Source organism: Zalophus californianus, chromosome 11 (assembly GCF_009762305.2).
Source record: "Zalophus californianus isolate mZalCal1 chromosome 11, mZalCal1.pri.v2, whole genome shotgun sequence".
NCBI classification, from domain to species: Eukaryota; Metazoa; Chordata; class Mammalia; order Carnivora; family Otariidae; genus Zalophus; species Zalophus californianus.
The window spans coordinates 66,691,407-66,710,446 of NC_045605.1; the positions used below are offsets into that span (position 1 = coordinate 66,691,407).

General features: G+C 51.0%; 1 protein-coding gene across 3 annotated transcripts in view; it reads right to left on the bottom strand.

The window, feature by feature from the left end:
- GALNT18 (polypeptide N-acetylgalactosaminyltransferase 18) overlaps positions 1 to 19,040 on the bottom strand; it is a 354,123-nt gene that overhangs the window by 152,640 nt on the left and 182,443 nt on the right. For all 3 annotated transcript variants that reach the window (XM_027580483.2, XM_027580485.2, XM_027580482.2), the window contains exon 3: positions 12,845 to 13,011. In XM_027580483.2, the coding sequence (XP_027436284.1) occupies positions 12,845 to 13,011 (167 nt within the window). The remainder of the gene's footprint in view (positions 1 to 12,844; positions 13,012 to 19,040) is intronic.

Genomic DNA, 19,040 nt, shown 5'->3' on the forward strand with positions numbered 1-19,040 from the left:
AAGCCCCAGAGTGGGGTCGCTCTCTGGCTCTGCCATTAGCTAGGTGTGCACCGCTGGGAAACTCACGGAACCTCTCCGGATCTGTTTCCCCTTCAGGAGAGTGAGGAGCTTGGGCTGGATTTTAGGGTTGCCTGCTTCAAGATGCCCAATGTCCCATAAGAGAAGCCCCTGTGGGTGGGAGAGGGACTCACAAAGTGAACTAGGTCACCCACCCTATTTGTAGGTCAGGTGCTGAGTGCAGAACTACCTAAGCCAGGGGGAGGCCACTGGAAGTCACAGTATGGGGACCAGGGATGAGAACACAGAGGGAACTACATGTCTTGTTACCTAGGCCCTGCCCTCCTTGGTCAGGCTAAAATCAATGCCCTACATCAGCAGCACAGAAGGAGTCAAGGGTCAGCCTTGGGGCTGTCTAGTAAAAGCAGCCTTCTGTTAGTGGTGGTTCACATGAAGCCTTCCTGCTCACTGATCTGACAAACCTGGGCTTGCTTTCTGTTCAAGAGCTTCTCTCCCTAAAATTCTACATACATCTTGAACTCCGAAGACATGAGCTTCTAAAAACAACCAGAAATGAGGCATCTCATTTCTACATCTGTGCCAAAGCAGGGCTGTAGAGTCTGTGTACTTGACTAAAGCTTGTCAGAGGCAGGGACCACATCTGCCTCACCACCGCCTCCCCATTGAGGAGTTTGGAACCTGCTTCTCGGGTTGTTCAATGAATGCATGTGAATGGCTGGAGGAGCACAAGAGGCCTAAGTCCCTGTGGGCCTAAGCAGATAGGTGAGGCAGTCCCTGAAAAAAACAATGGAGTTGTTCCCCAATTTAGGGCCCCAGAGAGCAGATTAGAGCCCTGGTTAAAAAAAAAAAAAAAATCTGCTCTCTCCCACCACCACAATAAGAGCAGATTTCTAGTGGTGTGCAGTAGAGAGGGGTCCACACCTCCTGCTGGACCTTCAGGCCCCCGTTATTTGTCCTGGCTTCTACCACCCCTAACGATGTCTCCCATATAACCTTCCACCATGCCATCAAACATGGTGGTGCCGGTCTCCTGGGAACCCTGACAGCTAACACACAGGACAGGGCTGGGTGGCCGCTGGGGTGGCCACAAGCTCCAACGCTTGTCTGCATGCTCCCCTTTTAGTTGAGCCCTCCAACCCCGCTGGAGGACACCTGGGAGGCGGTGTGGTTTGGGGCAGCCTTTCAGAAAATCAATGCCACCAGAAGGCATTCCGTACGCCAAAGATTTAATATCAGTAGGAAATATTTGACTGTTGGGTTTCAAGTGGTGTTAAATATGTGGGCAGGCAGAGGGAGGATGTCAGCTTCCTGGCAGCCCCCGGCATTCACTGCATTTCCACCGTCAGCACCAGTACAAGCCGCTGAGCAGGATGGGCTGACGGCCAAAAATGGCCAAGGAGACATATCTTGCTGGCTGTGCTGCGGGCTGGGGGAGTGTGACCCTGGCCTTTTCCAGGGACAGCTGGACTCCCAGCTGGGGCCCCTCACCTGAGGGCAGGAGAGACATCTTCTGATTTCCTCCCACACTTGCTCAACACTCCAGCTCCAGGAATTTCCCCCTCGACAGATGGTCACACAGCTGACCGCTGGAAGAAGGCCTTTTTGTATTTGGTTCCTGCTGGCTTTGTTAATCAAATAGTGGTCGTCTCAGCTAGTGTGTAAAGCCAAATGGTCCAAAGTCTTCCCACTGCTGACTGCTTACAGGGAGCTCATGAGCTAAGGAGGGCAGGCCCTTTGCCCTCCTGGGGGCCCTTCTTGGTTGCCAGGGAAGCATACTGGGGAGTTTCTGATTCCCCGAGTCAGTTGCCCGTATCAGTGAAGGGGCCCAGCACCAGTGATGTACTAGCCACCCCATTGCCAGACTCAGACAGGCTCTGCTGTGGGGCCTGCTGGGACCTTGGCAGAGCAGCTGGTGAGGACAGAGAAGAGGCTGACAACGTGCAGGACCAGAGCTGGAGAAACTGACTGAGCTCTGGGGCTGGTCCACCAAGAGGCAGTGCCACCAGGGGCTGGGCACATCCAAGCATCACTAACTAAGGATGCTCATTTCGGCGGGAGGTCTCAGCCCTGAGACTGTGGGAAGGCAGGTGGATCAGACCAGGGGAGCAGGGCCCCAGCCAGGTGGTATGGGAAGCAAGGCAAGCCTCTTAAATAGGAGCACTGGCCAGGACTAGATGAGGAGCCAGAGCCCAGCTCAGGGGGTAAGGGTTCCATCCCAGGAGCGAACAGCAGCTTGATAGAGAATGGAGGCAGAAGGCTAAGTGTAGGACCAACTCAGAGAAGGTTGAGGAAGGCTGGGGTGGGGGGGGCAGCAGGTGCAGGGAACACAGCCCGGGCTGCAGCAGCTCTGTTAAAGCCATGCTGCCCACCATGGGAAGAACAGACTGCTGTTCTTCACTGCAGAGGTCGGCACAGGCTGGGCTATTAGGACATGGCACCTTGATGCATGTTCTAGAAAAGTACTCCCCTTTGGACTCCCAATTAGAAAAAGGCATTTCCAACACAGACTCATAGCAGGATGCATGGCTTAGCCAACGGAGATCATGGGCTAGATTTTATTCCCCCACTCCCCCTGGTCTGGGTGTCCCAGCGAAGGGCATAACCTGTGGAACCACATGCAGAAGCTCTGAGAGAATGGGTCAGAAACAGACACACCTGAAAATGTCAGAAATATTTATCAGATTCCTTTCCACCACTGTGGTCACGGGCTGAAGCACTTCCCAATGCTAGGGTCGGGGCTTGAGTCAGGGAGGGGTGGGTATTGGCTATCCAGAGCGGTCAGGAGCTCAATGGTCATACGGTTTCCTTGGGAGAGCTCTGGTCAACACCGGCGCACATGATCTGCAGCCTGGCCAAGAGCTACCCTCAGGCAGGTGACGAACGGTGTGGCAGGGGGAGGGCAGCCCCTGGCAGTATGGAGTAAAGGTGAGAGCCTCCAGGACTCCTGCAGAATTCAGTGCTAGGCTGCTCCCATGTCGAGGCTGCTGGGTGCCCGCTGCCAGTCTTATGGATGGGCTATTCTAGTCACAGCCGTCAAAGGCATAGGGGTGGGTGGTGAGGAGAAGCCTTCAGCTGAGTGGGCTGACAGCCCATGTGCCTGGCTGTATAAACACCTCTAAGCTGCCTGAGCCTTGGTTGTAATTAGATTAGCTATATGGGATTCTTTAAGCTCCATAAAGCACAATACTGTCGGACCATTCTTTTCCTCTGCTTTTTTTTTTTTTTTTTTTGCAATTATTCCAGCTGCATGCAAAGCTGTTGGTATTTTTACAGCTTGGAATGAGTATCTCTTGTGTAGGACAGCATCTTTGAAACATTAAACAACAATTAGGCAGCCTCTGGGCCAAGGGATGATGGGGTCTTTGCAGGGGGTGGAGGGGGACCCAGCAGCTGGTGGCAAACAATCTGGGAGTTCCGATTCTACTTCACCACTACCCCGTGATTGTCTTACCAACAATTACAAATAACAATGATTCACAGTTGTGCAATTACTTGTCATTTACCAGGATTGTGCAGGTGGCTCCAGGTAGTGATGGATGAGGCTGAACCACTATCTACGGGTCTTGCCCACCCCTGCTCACACAAGCCCAGTGTGATGGGCCGAATCTGCACACCCCCCAGACCCAAATAGTCAAGTCTTAATCCCCAACGTCATAGTATTTGGAGGTGGGGCCTTTGGGAGGCGATTGGGGTCAGAGGAGGTCATGAGTGTGGGGCCCCATGATGGGCTTAGTGCCCCTTATAAGAAGAGCACAAGACCCCAGAGCTTGCATTCTCTGCACACACACGTGCACCGGGAAAAGGCCACGTGAGGACAAGCAAGAAGGCAGGCATCTATAAGCTAGGAAGCAGGCTCTCATCAGACCCTGAATCTGCCAGCACCTTGATCTTGAACTTCCCGGCCTCCAGAACATGGGAACTAAATGTCTACTGTTTCAGCCACCCAATCTAGGGTATTTTGGTATAGCAGCTCACATGGAGTAAGACACCAGGTTCATCCATGCTTGCACACATTCCCCATGCTCATACCGCATCAGTGCATACTCACCAGTTCACAGCCACTCACTCACACGTGCTCATGGACACACACATGCTCATGCGTGCATACACACACACATGCACACACACACACGCACCAACTTCGTCCTATTGCAAAGGAAATAGGAAGCCGTGCCTCTCACAAGATGACCTAAGCATGGCTGCCAACTCTTTGATTTCCTCTCAACACCGACACAAGCCTAGCAGCCTCTGGCCAACACATCTCTCCTTCTTACTGAACCCTGGGCAAGGCTCCAGCTGAGGAGACAGCCATACTCTTCTCTCAAGTTCCTCCTTTGCCTCCTTCTTTGCTGGCCCTGTTGCCCAACAACATTCCCTCTCCAAAGAATGAGGACAAAATTCCAGTAAGTCTTTTGAAGTCAGAAATGCATGGTGCACTGGAGGCAGCCTTGTTTAGTGGTCAAGGGCGTTAGCTCTGAAAGCAGATGGCCTGGGTTCAAATCCCATGTCTGTGTGACTTTGGACACATTCCTTAACTCCTCTGTGCCTGCTTCCTTGTTACATAAAATCACATTGATAATGGTTCTTACCATTATCATAGAGCACTGATTAATTTATAAAAAATACTTAGAAGAGGCTCGAGCACATGTTAAGTGCTCATTGCACTGGGGCTGCCTGATTGGGACTCTGTCTACCCAGAAGCACTGGGAGCCACTCTGATCAGAGGCCCAGGCCTGGAGAAGTGGGGGTCAAAGTACAGCACGGGGCAGAGGTAGCCCACTAAATGGTGGCCTAGGCTGGAACACAGCCCGAGGAACCCCTGGTCACACTTACCTGCCGCCTTGCACTGAAGTAGATCCAGGACTGTGCCTGAGGGGATCTAGGGGCAGCTAACCTATGTGAGACTCTGGGACACAGGTCCGCCATTTCAGTGTGTGTGTGGGGCTCATCCTGGATTTGATCCACCCTCCCCAAGAAGTAATGGGGCGGGCTGGCTGTCAGGGGAAGACTAGACAGGAAGGAACCTATGTCCACAGAGCTGAGCACAGGGCCAGCTTTGTGGCACTCCTGGTACTGCCTCCCATGCTGTTCCCTCCTCACTTGGGGGCCTTACCCTCCATGATGGCCTTTCTCTCCAAGGGTGGGTCCTTAGATGCCCTTCTGATTAGGAGGCTGTCCAGAGTTTATTTCTAAATCAACCTGTCTCACTCCTCAAAAAAAAAAGACTCCCAGCAATGTGGTGAGCAGAGAGATGTGGGTTCCAGGGCCAGGGGACCTAGGTTTGAATCCCCATCCTACCATGTCCCAGCTATGACTTTGGGCCCTGATCACTTTTTATTTTGAGCTCAATGAGACTTAGCGTCTTCATCTATGAAACAGAGATAGAAACCCCATCTATTTCCCTAAGGTATTATAAGTGTCCTTTTATAACCAGTTTATTGAGGGACTACTATGTGCGGAACACTGGGTTAGGTGGTGGGACACTAACATGCCCGGTACCATGTCTCTCTCACACTGGTCACCTTGGCTAATCTGTGCTAAATTGCCCACTATAATTTAGTGAGTAAATAACCAGTAAAAATGGTGTGTGAGGGAGGAAGCCAGAGCATGTGGGAGTGCTTAAGTGAATTTACTGATCTAGCTGGCAGGCGGAGTGCAGAGCGACAGAGGGCTTTCTGGAAGCCATACTACCTGAACAGACCCTGAGGCTTGAATTTGGCAAAGGGGGTGGGGTGTGGGAGGACAGTCATTCATTGCTAAGTAGAGCAAATGGCTTGGAGCCACCACACCAAACCTAGGGTGCCTGGCCATGGACTACCATGTCCCTATAGAGTGTAGACAGTGGGAAGAATGAACATAGGGCCACGCAGGGACATAGCATGGGATGGAGGAGAGAGCCCTGGTGGGAGTCAGAGGACCCAAGGTCCTCCCTCAGCTCTGCCACTCACACGCCGTGGGGCTCTGGCAAGTCTGTCCTACACAGGTCCTCAGTTTCCTCCTGAGAGCCAGAGGGGGTTGGACTGTCTGTCTGCCTCTCGCTGTGGTGGGGGAGGGACAGCCCCATTTGCTCTGTCTCTAGAGGCTGCCTGGTTCTATGCCTCATTCTGCCAACACTTGTCAAAGGTTTCAAGCAAACGTGACCAGCGAGAAGGCTGGATCCATGAGCAAAGGGTATTTATCACCAAGGAGAGAGATGAATGCACGAGGTGCTGGGAACTGGCCATTCTCTTGTTGGAAGGGAACAAACATCAGGCAGGGGTTAGACTGGGCACATCACTGCCATCCAAGAGCAGACTGAAATCTCCAGGTAAATGGGATTCTTAAAAGAATATCTGACATTGCCATTGCTTTGATGCGCTTTTAGTCACAAAATTCAGATTCATTTTGAAATTTCAAGTAGCATGAAGAGAAGGGTATATGATTTTTAAGTGTATCAAAAGAGGACACGAGCTAATACAAGGAAACATGGAAACCAATGGGGCGCCTGGGCGGCACAGTCAGTTGCGTGCCCAACTCTTGGTTTCCACTCAGGTCATGATCTCAGGGCCATGCGATCGGGCCTGCGTCGGGCTCTGCACTCAGCAGGAAGTCTGCTTAAAATTCTCTCTCCCTCTCCCTCTGCCCCTCCCGCTTGCGCTCGCTCTTTCTCTCTAAAATAAATAAATAAATCTTTAAGGAAAAGGGAAACACAGAAACTGGATATAGCAAAGGAAATTGTTTTTGGAAGTGGAGGTGGCTGGATTGTGGGATGTGGTGATTCCGGGACAGCTGGTGAGGGAGCCTGAAAGAGCTCATGTTCAGAGAACACCTGCTCTGTGCCAGGTCCTGGGATACCTGTCACCTGAAGGTGCTCACCATGGGGGCGGGGGCAAGTGCTTAGCTGTGTGCTAAAGGCCGTTCAGAAACCTGTTGAAGGAGTGAATGAATGAAGCAATGAATGAACAAGTGAATGCCAAGAATCAGAGGCAGGGATGATTCTGTCTGTGACAAATGCCAGGGCTTCCCTCCCTCTGGAGGTCCCTAAATGTTAAATCACTCAGTCCCAGCGGAAGATATCGGCCCGCTGGGATTCACCAAGAGTACAGTAATTAAAACCAGGAGGCTCAGAGCCGTGTTCCCACCATTTCTGGAAATAACGAGGAAGAGGGAGCGGGGGTGGGGGAAATACTGCCTCAGAGTCACAGGGCAGGCATGGCTGCCACATCAGCAAGACCTGCAGCGGTTGGGTAACTTTGAAGGGCGGAGGCTTGGGGTCAGCCGTCTGCCTCTGTGCATAGGACCGGAGTTCAGGCCACGTTGGGGTAACAGCATGAGAAGCTCCCCCTCCTGTTCTGCATTCTGCCCACCACTCATGTCATCTTCCTCGGATGCAGCAGGGAGGTCCCAAGGGCCCCACCCAGGGAAGACACACTCCACCCAGCAGTGCCTGAGGCCTGAGGCTTGCTCTGGGGGAGCTTAAGTGCCTACTGTCCCAGGTTCCTCAGCTGCAGCACAGATGGGGGACAATAGTTAGAGCAGGGATTCCCAGAGGATGTCCCATTGCATGAGAATGCTCTCGAAAGCTTATTAAAATGCAGATTCCAAGCCTTGCTGCAGACCTACAGAATCAAAATTGATTCATTCATTGAATCAATATTTATTACGCACCAACGGAGTACCAGGCACTATTTTAGGTACTGGAGATACAGCAATGAACAAAACAGAAGTCCCTGTCTTCATGGAACTTACATACTGGTAGGGTGAAAATGGACAAATAAAGTCACCAAGTGAGGACAGTAGATCAGATGGTAATAGGTGTTGTGGAAGAAAAGAAACAAGAAAGGGATGAGGAGTGACAGGGGTCAGGGCTGCCACTTCGAACAGGGTGCCATTTTAAATATTTGAACAAAGTCCTGAAGAGGCAAAAGAGCAAGTTGTGCAGATCTCAGGGGTAGGAGCATTCCAAGTGAAGGGAGCAGCAAGTGCAAATGTCCTGAGGCAAGAATGTGCCTGAATGAATCTCTGTATTTTTAATCAAGCTCAAATACTAAAGTTTGAGACCACTCCAGCAGAATGACAGCATCCTACACAGGAGCTAGCCCCTGAAAGAGTGGAGCTTGTTTTGGAAATTGCTAAGCAGGCAGAGAACAGGGACTCAGACCCCAGCCCTTGGCTTCTGTGGGGGAAAGCTAAAGATCTCGACGGGCTGCTTGGATGAAGAAAGGGGTCATCGACGGCCCCTTTCCTGTTTCCAGGAAACACAGGCCTGACCCCAAAACAAAAATACCTGCAGAGGAAGAGTTTGGGGGAGACAAGGCATGAGCACACACAGAAAGTGTGACATCGCCTGGGAGGACATTCCGAAAGCTCTGTACTCCTGCTTCAATTTGAATTTTAAACAGACGTCCCTTCCATCATGCCTTATCTCACTCAAGCCTCCAAACAATCCCTGAGGTAGGAATTCCACATCCCAGTTTCAGAGATAAGAAAAATTGGGTTCACAGAGGTTAAGAGTGCACAGCCAGGAAGGAGCTAGAAAGAGCTGGAACTGAAAAGCTGGCCTAAGGCCAAATTCTGCACGCTTCTGTGCTCTCCCCACCAGAGCACATTGTTTCGGGAAGGAGAAAAAAAGCAAGCCTTTAAGCAGTGGCTACACATCAGCTATTATTTTATTATTATTATTATTTGCTGTTTTTGTTGTTGTTACTGTCATTGAAACTCAGCCTCAGGGCACCCTTCACACCGTGCAGCTTGCACTGCACCTTCACTGCTGTTACCTCACGTGTCCTCAGTGGCAATGGGGCAGGCAGGGCGGGCAGGGCCTCATGGCCCCACACAGCACAGAAAACCAAAGACCCATGGCCACGAAGTGGCAGGACTGACACCAGAAACTGAGTCCTCGTATGTTTCATCCCCAGTTTAGATTTATTTGCAGGACTCCCTGATGCCAGGGGCTAGGCTGCCTTCATGCCCTTGGCCCGGGCTGGGCACTCCATAAATGTGTGTGGAACTGAACTGACTTGGCCTGACACGAAATAAACCCGATTCCTGTGCTGAGCGAGATGATGCCCCAGAGAAGCCAGCCCCAGATGGAGCCTGCTCAGGATAGGGTCATAGAGCCGCCTTCCCGCAAGTCAGGCTGGTCGCGTCTGAAGGGCCCTTCTGCCCTTTGCCAAGGCATGATGGCCCACCTCCTCCAAGAGCCACAGTCTCAAGGGTCTCTTCTTCCCTTCACGCTAGCTCCGCTCAGACTGGTCTCAGCGCAGGGGGCCCTTTACAGGTTACCTCCCTGCCCCGTCCACACAGGGGTACTCCAGCCGGCACCTGTCCCCTTCCCACCATGCGCCCCCCCGAGGTTCTGCAAGCTGCAGGGTCCTGGGACTGACCGCTATTGCTCTGCCAGCCTCCCGGCACCCCTCCTGACACGCCTCCCAACACCCCTCACTGCCTCTAGCAAACTCCCTCTTCACCCATCTGCTCCTCCCGTGTGGGACAAAGACAGGCCTTTCCTTCCCAGAGGCAGCCCTCATTTCTGTGCCCTGGATCCCATCCTCTCCTCCCTCCTTGGGGGCCTTGTTCCATGCCTTGGCCTCAAAGGATACAGACACCCCCTCCCCAGACCAACGAAATCACCAGAGCTAAGAGATGGCTACCCGGATTTCTTAAAAGCTCTCTAAGCAATTCTGATGTGCAGTCAGGGTCTTGAGGACAAACTGCCTTTCAAAAAAGAGAAATACAATACAATACAATACAATACAACTGAATAACACAGACCAGACTATGATAGAAAATATCATAGTGCTCTGCACATTAGAAGGCTAACTATTGTTGCTTAAAAGTTTTGTTTCAATAGTGGATGCTATTGTATGAGTGTGAGTAGGCGTGTCATCCTGGGCCATGATGTAAATGTCTTTGTTGCTGTGGATTATGGTTAAAATTTGTGTGCGTGTGTGTGTGTGTGTGTGTGTCTGTGTGTGTGTGTGTGCATGAAACATTGCTCCAGTTCCTGCTTTAGCTCCTGAATCTCTTTTACAGCCAAAATCCCTGACAGAAGAATCTAACTCCCTGTCTGCTCTTTATCTGTATTTGGCTTCCACAGTCCCTACCCCCAGTCCTTTACCAAAGCTTCCTGCTGAGGTTTCCATGATCCGTACCTTCTGAATCTGGGGGCTTCTTCCCAGACTCAGTGCTCTTCCACCTATCTGTGGGTTTGTTCAAATAAATGACTCTCACTCTGGGAATTCCACGGAGTCTGTCATCCTCCAGATTCTTCTCTCCGCTCCTGTTCTGTCTCTCATCAGCTAACCCCCTTAATGTCTCACGCTCAGTATTCTCTCAAGCTTTTTCCTTCTGCCCTCTTTCCTTTGCCACCATCTCCCCCCAGTCAATGGCTTCAGTTATTCTGCGTATAAGACTCCAAATTTACGTCTCCACAATTCTCTCTCTTGAACGCCGGCTGTACACTTGGCTAGCTATGCAGCAGTCTCCTGGGAATGGACATGAGGGCTGGGGAGGAGTAAACACTGACGAGGTTCAATTCAGTCATGCACTTGACTGTGTCAGGATGCGAGGGAAGCAAGGGAGGATTTATCATCCCCATTTTACAAAGGAAGAAACTAAGACCCCGAGACATTGAGGGGTGTTTTCATGGTCACTCCTCCAATGGTGAAGAGGATCCTAGAGCCCATGATTTGAGACTTCAGTTCCACAGTTCTTTCCCTTTGCACCATGTACTGGAATTCCACATGTACAAAAGCAAAGCTACATCTTGTTCATTAAACCAGAGGTTCTCAACCCCAGCTAAGCAACAGAATTATTAAGAATGCTTTTAAAAACAGAGATGGCCAGATTCTGCCTCAAACTTACTGAATCAGAGTCTTCTGGGAGAGAGGTTTGTTTATTTTAGCTTTATATTTTGAAATAATTACAGATTCACAGGAAAGTACACAGAAATGTACAAAGAGGTCTTGTGCACCCTTCACGCAGCCCTCCTGCAACACTGACATGGTACACAACTATAGTACAATATCAAATGAGCACATGGATGTTGCCTCCATCTGCAGAGCCTTTCAGATCCCTCCAGTGAGACATGTACCCATTTGGGTGTGAGTATGTAGTTCTGTGCAATTCTGCCACATACAGCTTTGAGTAACTACAACCACAGTCCAGATATTTAACTGTACCATCAGCATCATACTCCCTGGAGTTCAGGGTTTGACAGCCCCCATCCCTGAAGAAGAGCCATCCCACTGCTCCTGGCCCACTGCTCCTGCCTCCCTCTCCTGGGAACATACCATCACCCTCAGAGCCACCGTGGCTTGAAACCAAGCCATAATTCACCAGCCCGCCTTAGGCCTACCTGCCCTCGATCCCCATACCCACCCCTACAGCAGAATAGGGCCTAAGGATGCCTCTTGCTTGGGGGAAGTCCTCACCCTTGGAGAGATGGCTCATTCATCCTTAGCCTTCTCAACTTCTAAAAGGGGAGGGGCCAGCAGGCCTGGGTGGAGCAAGGTGGGGTGCATGGGTGAGTTAGTCAAGCTGTTCTGGTGTTAGCCATTGGGGGATGGGAGCTCTTGTAGGCATCCATTCCATGGACAGAAGCAAGGTAATAGCAAGTAGCTTTAAGAAGTGGGAGCTGGGCCCCTTCCCGTATCCCTCATAATGGACAATCACCTTTAAAACTATGCTGCCTATTTGCTTCCATCCTCTGATGTCTTTTCCTTCCTTTACACCCACAGAACAATTAGAGTCAAGTGATTCATAAGCACTGCCCCTCAGAAAGCTCTAAAATCCGCTTCACAGCACTGCTCCTATACTTCTTACTACATGAGAAAATGAAAAAGAAAATTCGCTTATTGAGATTAAATATATTTCAATTATCTGATATGTTTCAGCTTTAATTGATAACAAAACACAAATTGCCCATCTGAACTTCTCATTACAGCAGCTGATTCACTGGAAAATTTACTACCTGACACCAGAGAAAGCACTAAAGATAACACAGGCTCAGTGACTCTATGATCCTGTGACCCAGCGGTCTGGTTTTTAAAATCATGCATTATCCAAAGCAAATCCATTTTAATCATCCTATCAAGAGCACTGGTTTTTAAACCATCTCAGTACCTGGTCTCTAAGTTTGGAGGATATTACAGGGGCGGTACACGTAGGTATCAGAGGCCCTGAAATACACACCAAGGGAAAGAGGTAGCTGGCAGCGGCTGGAGAAGGGGGGACAACATGGGGGTGGGGCTTCAACTAGTGTTTGCGGGCCACCTGTGGCTTTGCTAAGGCCAGACAGAGCAGGGAGCAGGGCATCCAGCAAAGAGGACAGACTTTCAGCAGCTCTGTTGTTGTCACCGTGTTATACACCCACTACCAGCCCCACCATCAATACCGCTGTGACCTTCACCATCACCGGCACCATCGACCCCACCACTAAGACAACATGAACTGTCTTTCAGACAGAGGCCAAGGAACACCACAAACTGAACTGATGCTTCCCAGAAAACAGTCCCTGGGAATGTTCACTATGTACGCGGTGGCGGAGGAGGTCAGGGCTATGTACCTCACACTGCGCTAGAATGCTAGAGGAGACCGTGCACAGCCAGTAAGGAAAAGCTTGGGGGCCAGGCCCCTCCAGGATGCAGAGAGGGCACACCTATGGAGGGAAACTTCCAGAGCAGTGGCCATCTAGAACCTCCCATCTCTGAAGTAACGTCTCAGAGAAGGAGCAGTCACGGAGAGCCTTAAGAAAATGAGACCCTCCGCCTCCCGAGGCTGAAGCCTCTGCTCAGATGTCAGGCACAGAGCAGGGCACTGGGCCCAAGGGAGTTCGGGCACTCACCGTTACTGCTGTTGTCATCCACCAGGATGATCTCCTTGAGCAGGTGTGGAGGCGTGCGTTCAATGGCTGAGTGGATGGAACGAAGCAGCACGGACAGTGCTTCGTTGACAAAGATGAACACGATGCTCACCTCTGGCAGGCCATCCGGGAAGGAGAGGTTGCGGCACCTAGAAAGAACAGCCAGGCTCTTAGATCTGTCAGTGACTCGGGTGGGGTTACCCCAGGGGCTGGCCCGCCCCATATCTTGGCACCAGCTTTGCCAGAGGGCTCAGGAGTCCAGATTCTTATTTGATATGGAAGACAAGCCCTAAGTGTGCAACAGACAGGGTCACACCATTAAAACTGGTGTGGACCACCCCAGAGTCTGAATTTGTCAATGGCTATCCCAGCTGAAGAGTTGTACAATTAGCACCAAGGGCAGTACCTGGAACCCAGCATGTGGTCACTGAGTATTTACTGGAAGAAGGGCTCAGTATATCTAAACCCACTAGGATAGAAAATGCAACCAAAGGGAAGTCTTAGTATTTTCAAAATGGCAGGCAACATCTAGGTGAGGGCAGACCTTTGATGATCTGCCGCAGGAGAGAAATATGTGTCCTTCCAGAGACTTTGACTGCCAGAAGCCACTCTGCCTCACTCCAGAAGGCATACTGCCTGGGGCCTCTCCTACTTCTCATTCATCACCAGGATCCAACCTCCAGAACCAGGCTGAAACTAGACTCAGAGTTTCCACACGAACGAGGGATGGAAGGACAAGTCCAATCTCATTTCACAGATGAGGGCACTAAAGCTCAGAGCGACTGAGTCCCCACCCCATGAGTCAGCTGCCAAGATAGAATCCCAACTCTGGCCTCTGACATCTACACCAGGGATCTTCCCTCCAGGAAAAATGGTTGCTGGAGAGACTGCCTCTAACTGTCCCATTTTCCCCCTAGTTCTCCTAAAACCCTGAAGTCATTGGAGGTCTCTTACCCGAAGGACTTGAGCAAAACCATTAAAGTCTGCGTGTTCTTCCCCATCAGAAGAGAAATGCATAACCGCTGCAAACATTGCCTTAGTGGGCAGGAAACCATGGCTGGTGCCCTGCTCTGGCTGAAAGGAACCATTATTCCAGAAGGCATTGACTCAGGATAGTTGAATGAAAGCAAAGAGCAGAAATTATAGGCCGTGGGCTCAGAGAGGAGGCTGTCCACTCCCACCACTGGCCACGGACGGCTCCAGGGGCTCCCTCCAAAGTGGGAGGTGCAACCACGTTAGAACATGCAATAATGAGCATAACAGCACACGGCTTCTGCTTGTCAGCAATTAAAGTGCTGCAGGATAGGAATGGGCTGGTTCTTCCTTAATGAGGAAGGCTGCAGGATAACCAGCGCTGAGCAATTTGGAGAAATCACCATGGGGCCCCAGCCTGCTTAAGAGCAGGAGATTAATAAACTAAAATCACCGTCTCTATGGTTACCAGAAATTTACAGAAACTTCTCCCATTCTATTTCCAGCTCTCCTTCTCTCTCACCAAAGAGGGGTGGGGGAAGGGGAAGAGTTGAACCTTTTCCCAAATCCACCTCATGCTTACAATGTTAATAAAATCACCAGGTTAACAGATTGGGGTGGAAGGCGTTCATTCTTGTATTTAATGGAATAAATATTTATGGAGCTTCTTCCATGAGACAGGTACTCCTGTAGGCAGGGTGTGGACGAAATACCTATCCTCAGGGCACTTAGACTTTGACAGGGGAAACAGGTTAAGCATGGAAGCAAAGAAATGATACAATTTCGGACGAGTACGGAGATGAAAAGAAAGGCAGGGTAGGAGGCCAGGGTGATGCCTTCGCAGCTGTTCAGAAGGAGTGGTCAGGGAAGGGCTCTGTGAGGAGGAATTAGTCAGAAGCTTATATGGTTTGAAAAAGCAAGCCGTGAAAAGGCCAGGTGGGGCCGAGGGAACAGTGCGGTGATGGGAGAGGAAGCAACAGGGGAAAGCAGCTCACGTAAGTGCAGCGAAGGGATGAAGGCGACAGGGAAGCAGAGGGAGGGACTTGAATGAAGGATATAGCCTAGAAGCTCTAAGCTCACCTGACCATTTCCAAAAAATTTTTTTGGTGTCGTGAATGGGATTTTTATAAGAACCATGAGAAGGTGTGGTTAGCAGTGCTTATTTATGTCTATCAAGACCGGCAGCTGGCCCTTCCTTAGGCATGAAAAGTGACAAAAGCATTAACAGACAACCCGCTCGTTAATTGCATTTTTAAAATAATACTATATATGGTCAAACTGCTGGTACGTGACCTTTATTTTTATTTTTATTTTTATTTTTTTTAAGATTTTATTTATTTATTTGACAGAGAGAGAGATAGTGAGAGAGGGAACATAAGCAGAGGGAGTGAGAGAGGGAGAAGCAGGCTCCTGGCTAAGCAGGGAGCCCGATGTGGGGCTCGATCCCAGGACCCTGGGACCATGACCTGAGCCGAAGGCAGACGCTTAACGACTGAGCCACCCAGGTGCCCCTATTTTTATTATTTTTTTTATAAAGTATAGTGAACAGCTCGCAATAAGGTCAGCACAGGGGTTCACGCTCGCTGTCCTTCCCACTAGCCCCACCAGCAGTGAAGATGGTGCCCCCGCGGCTGGAAACATTTCTCCACGGTTCCCCGGGGCCTCAGAGCCCCCCGCTAACTAGAGCTCCAGGTTGTTCATAGGTGTTTTCCAGAGCTGGGGGGTTAACTGGCTTCCTCCACTCCCCTCCCTTCTTACTTCTGAACATAACCGCTCCTCTTCCCTCTCCCAAGGAGACCAAGTTTAATCTCTCCCAGTATTGGCATGCCCACCCCGATGGTTTGAACCCCCAGCGCCGGGAAGCCGACTCCTGATGGTCTTAAGCAGAATGGCAATGTTATGTTGGTTTTATAAACTAAACTCTGCTGATCACCATTTTCACATGAAAGATTCTTTCAAACATAAGGTTGTTATGACACAACCGCTTTGGAACATGACAGACACCTAGAGTAATGCATCGTACTGGTACCTGTTCATTGTCCGTCCCCCCATAATGCAGCCCCCCAAGAGCAGGGGCTTTATTTTGTTACTGGGCTCTTACCCTTAAACCAGAGTCCGGCACACAGTAGGTTGTTGGAATTAAACAAAGCTAACAGAGCTACTGATTTTATGGAAAGCCTAAATTTTATATGCACACCACTGACCCCAGCATGTTCCTTTTTTTTCCTGCAAATCTCCTCCCTGTGTTGGAGAGTCAGGGCCTCTCTTCACCAGCGGGTCCTTCCTCCCCTGAATTTATGGCCCCAGTTCCTCACATTCAAGTCTCGGGCAGCTCTCTGATTCTTGGAACTGTAATTAAGTGGTCCCTCCACGCCAAACGTCCTGACCTCCTTAAATCCTTCTTTCCCCCCCCTTCTCTCCTGCGAGCTGCTCAGGGTCCTCCCGGCAATAGGGGTGCTGCCCTGGCCTCTCCCTCTCCACACTGCGAGGGCCCCTCCCTCACCCTTCAGTTTATTGGAGCCCAACCCAAATATGGGTGTGGCCGAGCAAAGGCTGGAGGGTGGCAGGTCGAGGAAGACAAGGTGGGACAAGAGCATTGGGCAGCGGATGAAGCCACCCAGCCCCAGCTCTGCCCCAACTTGCCGTGTGACCCTGAGTGGGCCACTCTACCTCTCTCCATGTCACGTCATAGAATAAGGGAGGCAGAAGAAACAACCACTCAGTTGTCCTTTCTCTCAAAAATTCTGTAAAATCCGGGATCGTCTATCTCCCACATGGTGAAAAGAAGACACCTCATTCAAGAATCGGTTTGCAAACCTGCCCTCCCACGCAGCACCTGGTCACCACCAAATGCCACATGAAACGTCCCTCTACTGCCCTCATGATTACACAAGGTGACCACATGTCCTGGTTTACCCACGACTTTCCCAATTTCAGCACTGAAAGTCCCAAGCAAAGCGGGACAGTGTCCCTAGCCTTGTTGAGGGTCGGGACGGAGCTTGCTCCCGGCTGCACGCCCACTGCCCAGCACAGTGCTTGGCCAACAGCAGGCACTCAGTCAGCATCTGCTGAATAAGTTGGTACTACCTTCTCGAAGTCCCCAGCACACACACATCAACGCACTGAAGTAGAATTTGCATTGCTGGAGAAAGGAGGCAAAAAGAAGGAGGAAGAACAGCCTGTCGGCCGAGATGTCCACATACCTGCTGGTGACACTCACCATTGTCCCTGCTGAACACTGAACTCAGGACAGGAGCCTGCCTGCCACAGGGCAGCTCAAGGCTTTCAAAGGGAATACACATTCAAGAACCACTTTGGAAGAGAATTGTTCCAGACCCAAGCCCAGCACTTCTGCTCCAGAGTCCAGCCACTCGATTCGCCCATCAACCAGCACTGCCCAACCCCTTCCCCCCCAGAGCTTTGCCTCTGTATCCACACCCCTGAGATGCTCTCCCACAGCACTTCGACCCTCCAGGGGTCCAGGGTCTGCCCCACACCCTCTGCTCCCAGCGCCTGCTCCCCACCCGCTCTGGGTGTCTGCCTCCGCACCCCCTCGCCCCTGCTCACCTCCCCAGGAAGGCCCAGAGGACCTGAGAGTCAGAGGAACCACACAAGCCCAACTGGCCTTCCCCTAGTGATGCTTCTGGAGAAGGCCTGACTGTACAGGACCAGTTCTTTACTCATATTGAGAAGAGGCATATTCTCCTATAAAATTAAGCCACAAAAGTTCCCTTTTTACTTTTATTCTTGTTCCAAGTCGAGCCATTTTCCACTAGAGATAAAAACAAGGCATTTCTGAGAGGCGAGTACTATGGCTGTCTAATAAGCTGGAATTGATGGTCATGATAAACTCAACTTTATTGATCTCTGCACACAGAAGGTGATGCGGGATGGGAGCAGCTACGTAGAGGCCGCTCGGCAGAGCTCCCCGAGACTGTTTTGATCTGCTTATAAAGCACATTTATATCAAGAGCTTCAGTGCCACTGTTGCCTGTGGGAGGCAGGGAAGCAGCGGCCAAGCGAGTGAGACCAACCTTGGCTCCCGGCGGCCAGGTACCGCCCTGGACAGCGGCCAGATGCCTCCATGTGGCATCGGCGGATTCTCCCCTCCCTACGACCTTGGCAAATCTACAAGCTCCCAGTCCATCAGGGTGATAACTCATGAGGAGGCTGCTTGACCTGGGGTGGGAGGAGTGGGTAGACCTCTTTGAGGATGAAGTTCAAAGTCGAATGTGAGCTGAGGCTGCCTGCCAGTGCAAGGGTCAGCAGATCCAACTATGCCAGGATGCTTGGAGTGGAGACGGGGTCTTTCTGGACCAAGCAGCAGGAAAATGGCACGCCCAGATACCCATTCCCCTGAGTGTCCCTAGCCCCTCTTTCTTCCCAGACTTCTCCCAAGATACCCTCCCCTGCAGCCGTGGTCAGCACACAGGGTTCAGGGACACCACTAACCACCTAGAACATAAACCCTTGGACAGAGCCTGGTCCCAGGGTCAGCACAGCCCCCTTGGCCCTTCGAGATCATCAGTGTCCTCACCCCAGCCTCTCCCCTACCTGCACCCACAGGACTTGCTTGCTCCTCCTCTGACCTCACTTGGGTACACTGCTGGCTTCTTCTAGACCTTTCCAGATGGAATAGGCTCCCAGGCTGGCCTCCGTCCAGTCTGCTGGACTTAAACCCACAGATGAGGGCAATGAGGAGATTTTCATTGAGCAAGAGGATAGTCAAAATTTTTACTCCCTCTGGCTGGCATCTCTATCTCCATGACCTCTACACCTGAGAGACTGCATGGTGCCTGCTACCCTATTGCCCATGGACCCCCTGTACAATATTTGGAAATTATAATAGTAAAAATTTCCATTTTCTGAGTGTTCACGATTTGCCGTAAACCATGCTAGGAGATGTACGGATATTTTTACTCCCCCCCCCCCCCCATTTATTCCTTCCTACAGTCCTATATGGCAAACACCATTATCCCCATTTTACAGATGAGGGAAATAGGACTAAGACAGTTCAGTTACTTTCCAGGGCTTAAACCTGGGTTCATTTGTCTCCAAAGCCTATACTCATAATCCCTGCTAAACTAGGGTCTGTATCTTCCTTCCCACTCTCACCCAGAGATGCGTCCGGCAAAACAATGGTGTTGTAACAAGCTAGAGACCTGGTGGGGGCGGGGGGGCAGAACAGAAGTCACTCCAGGCTGCT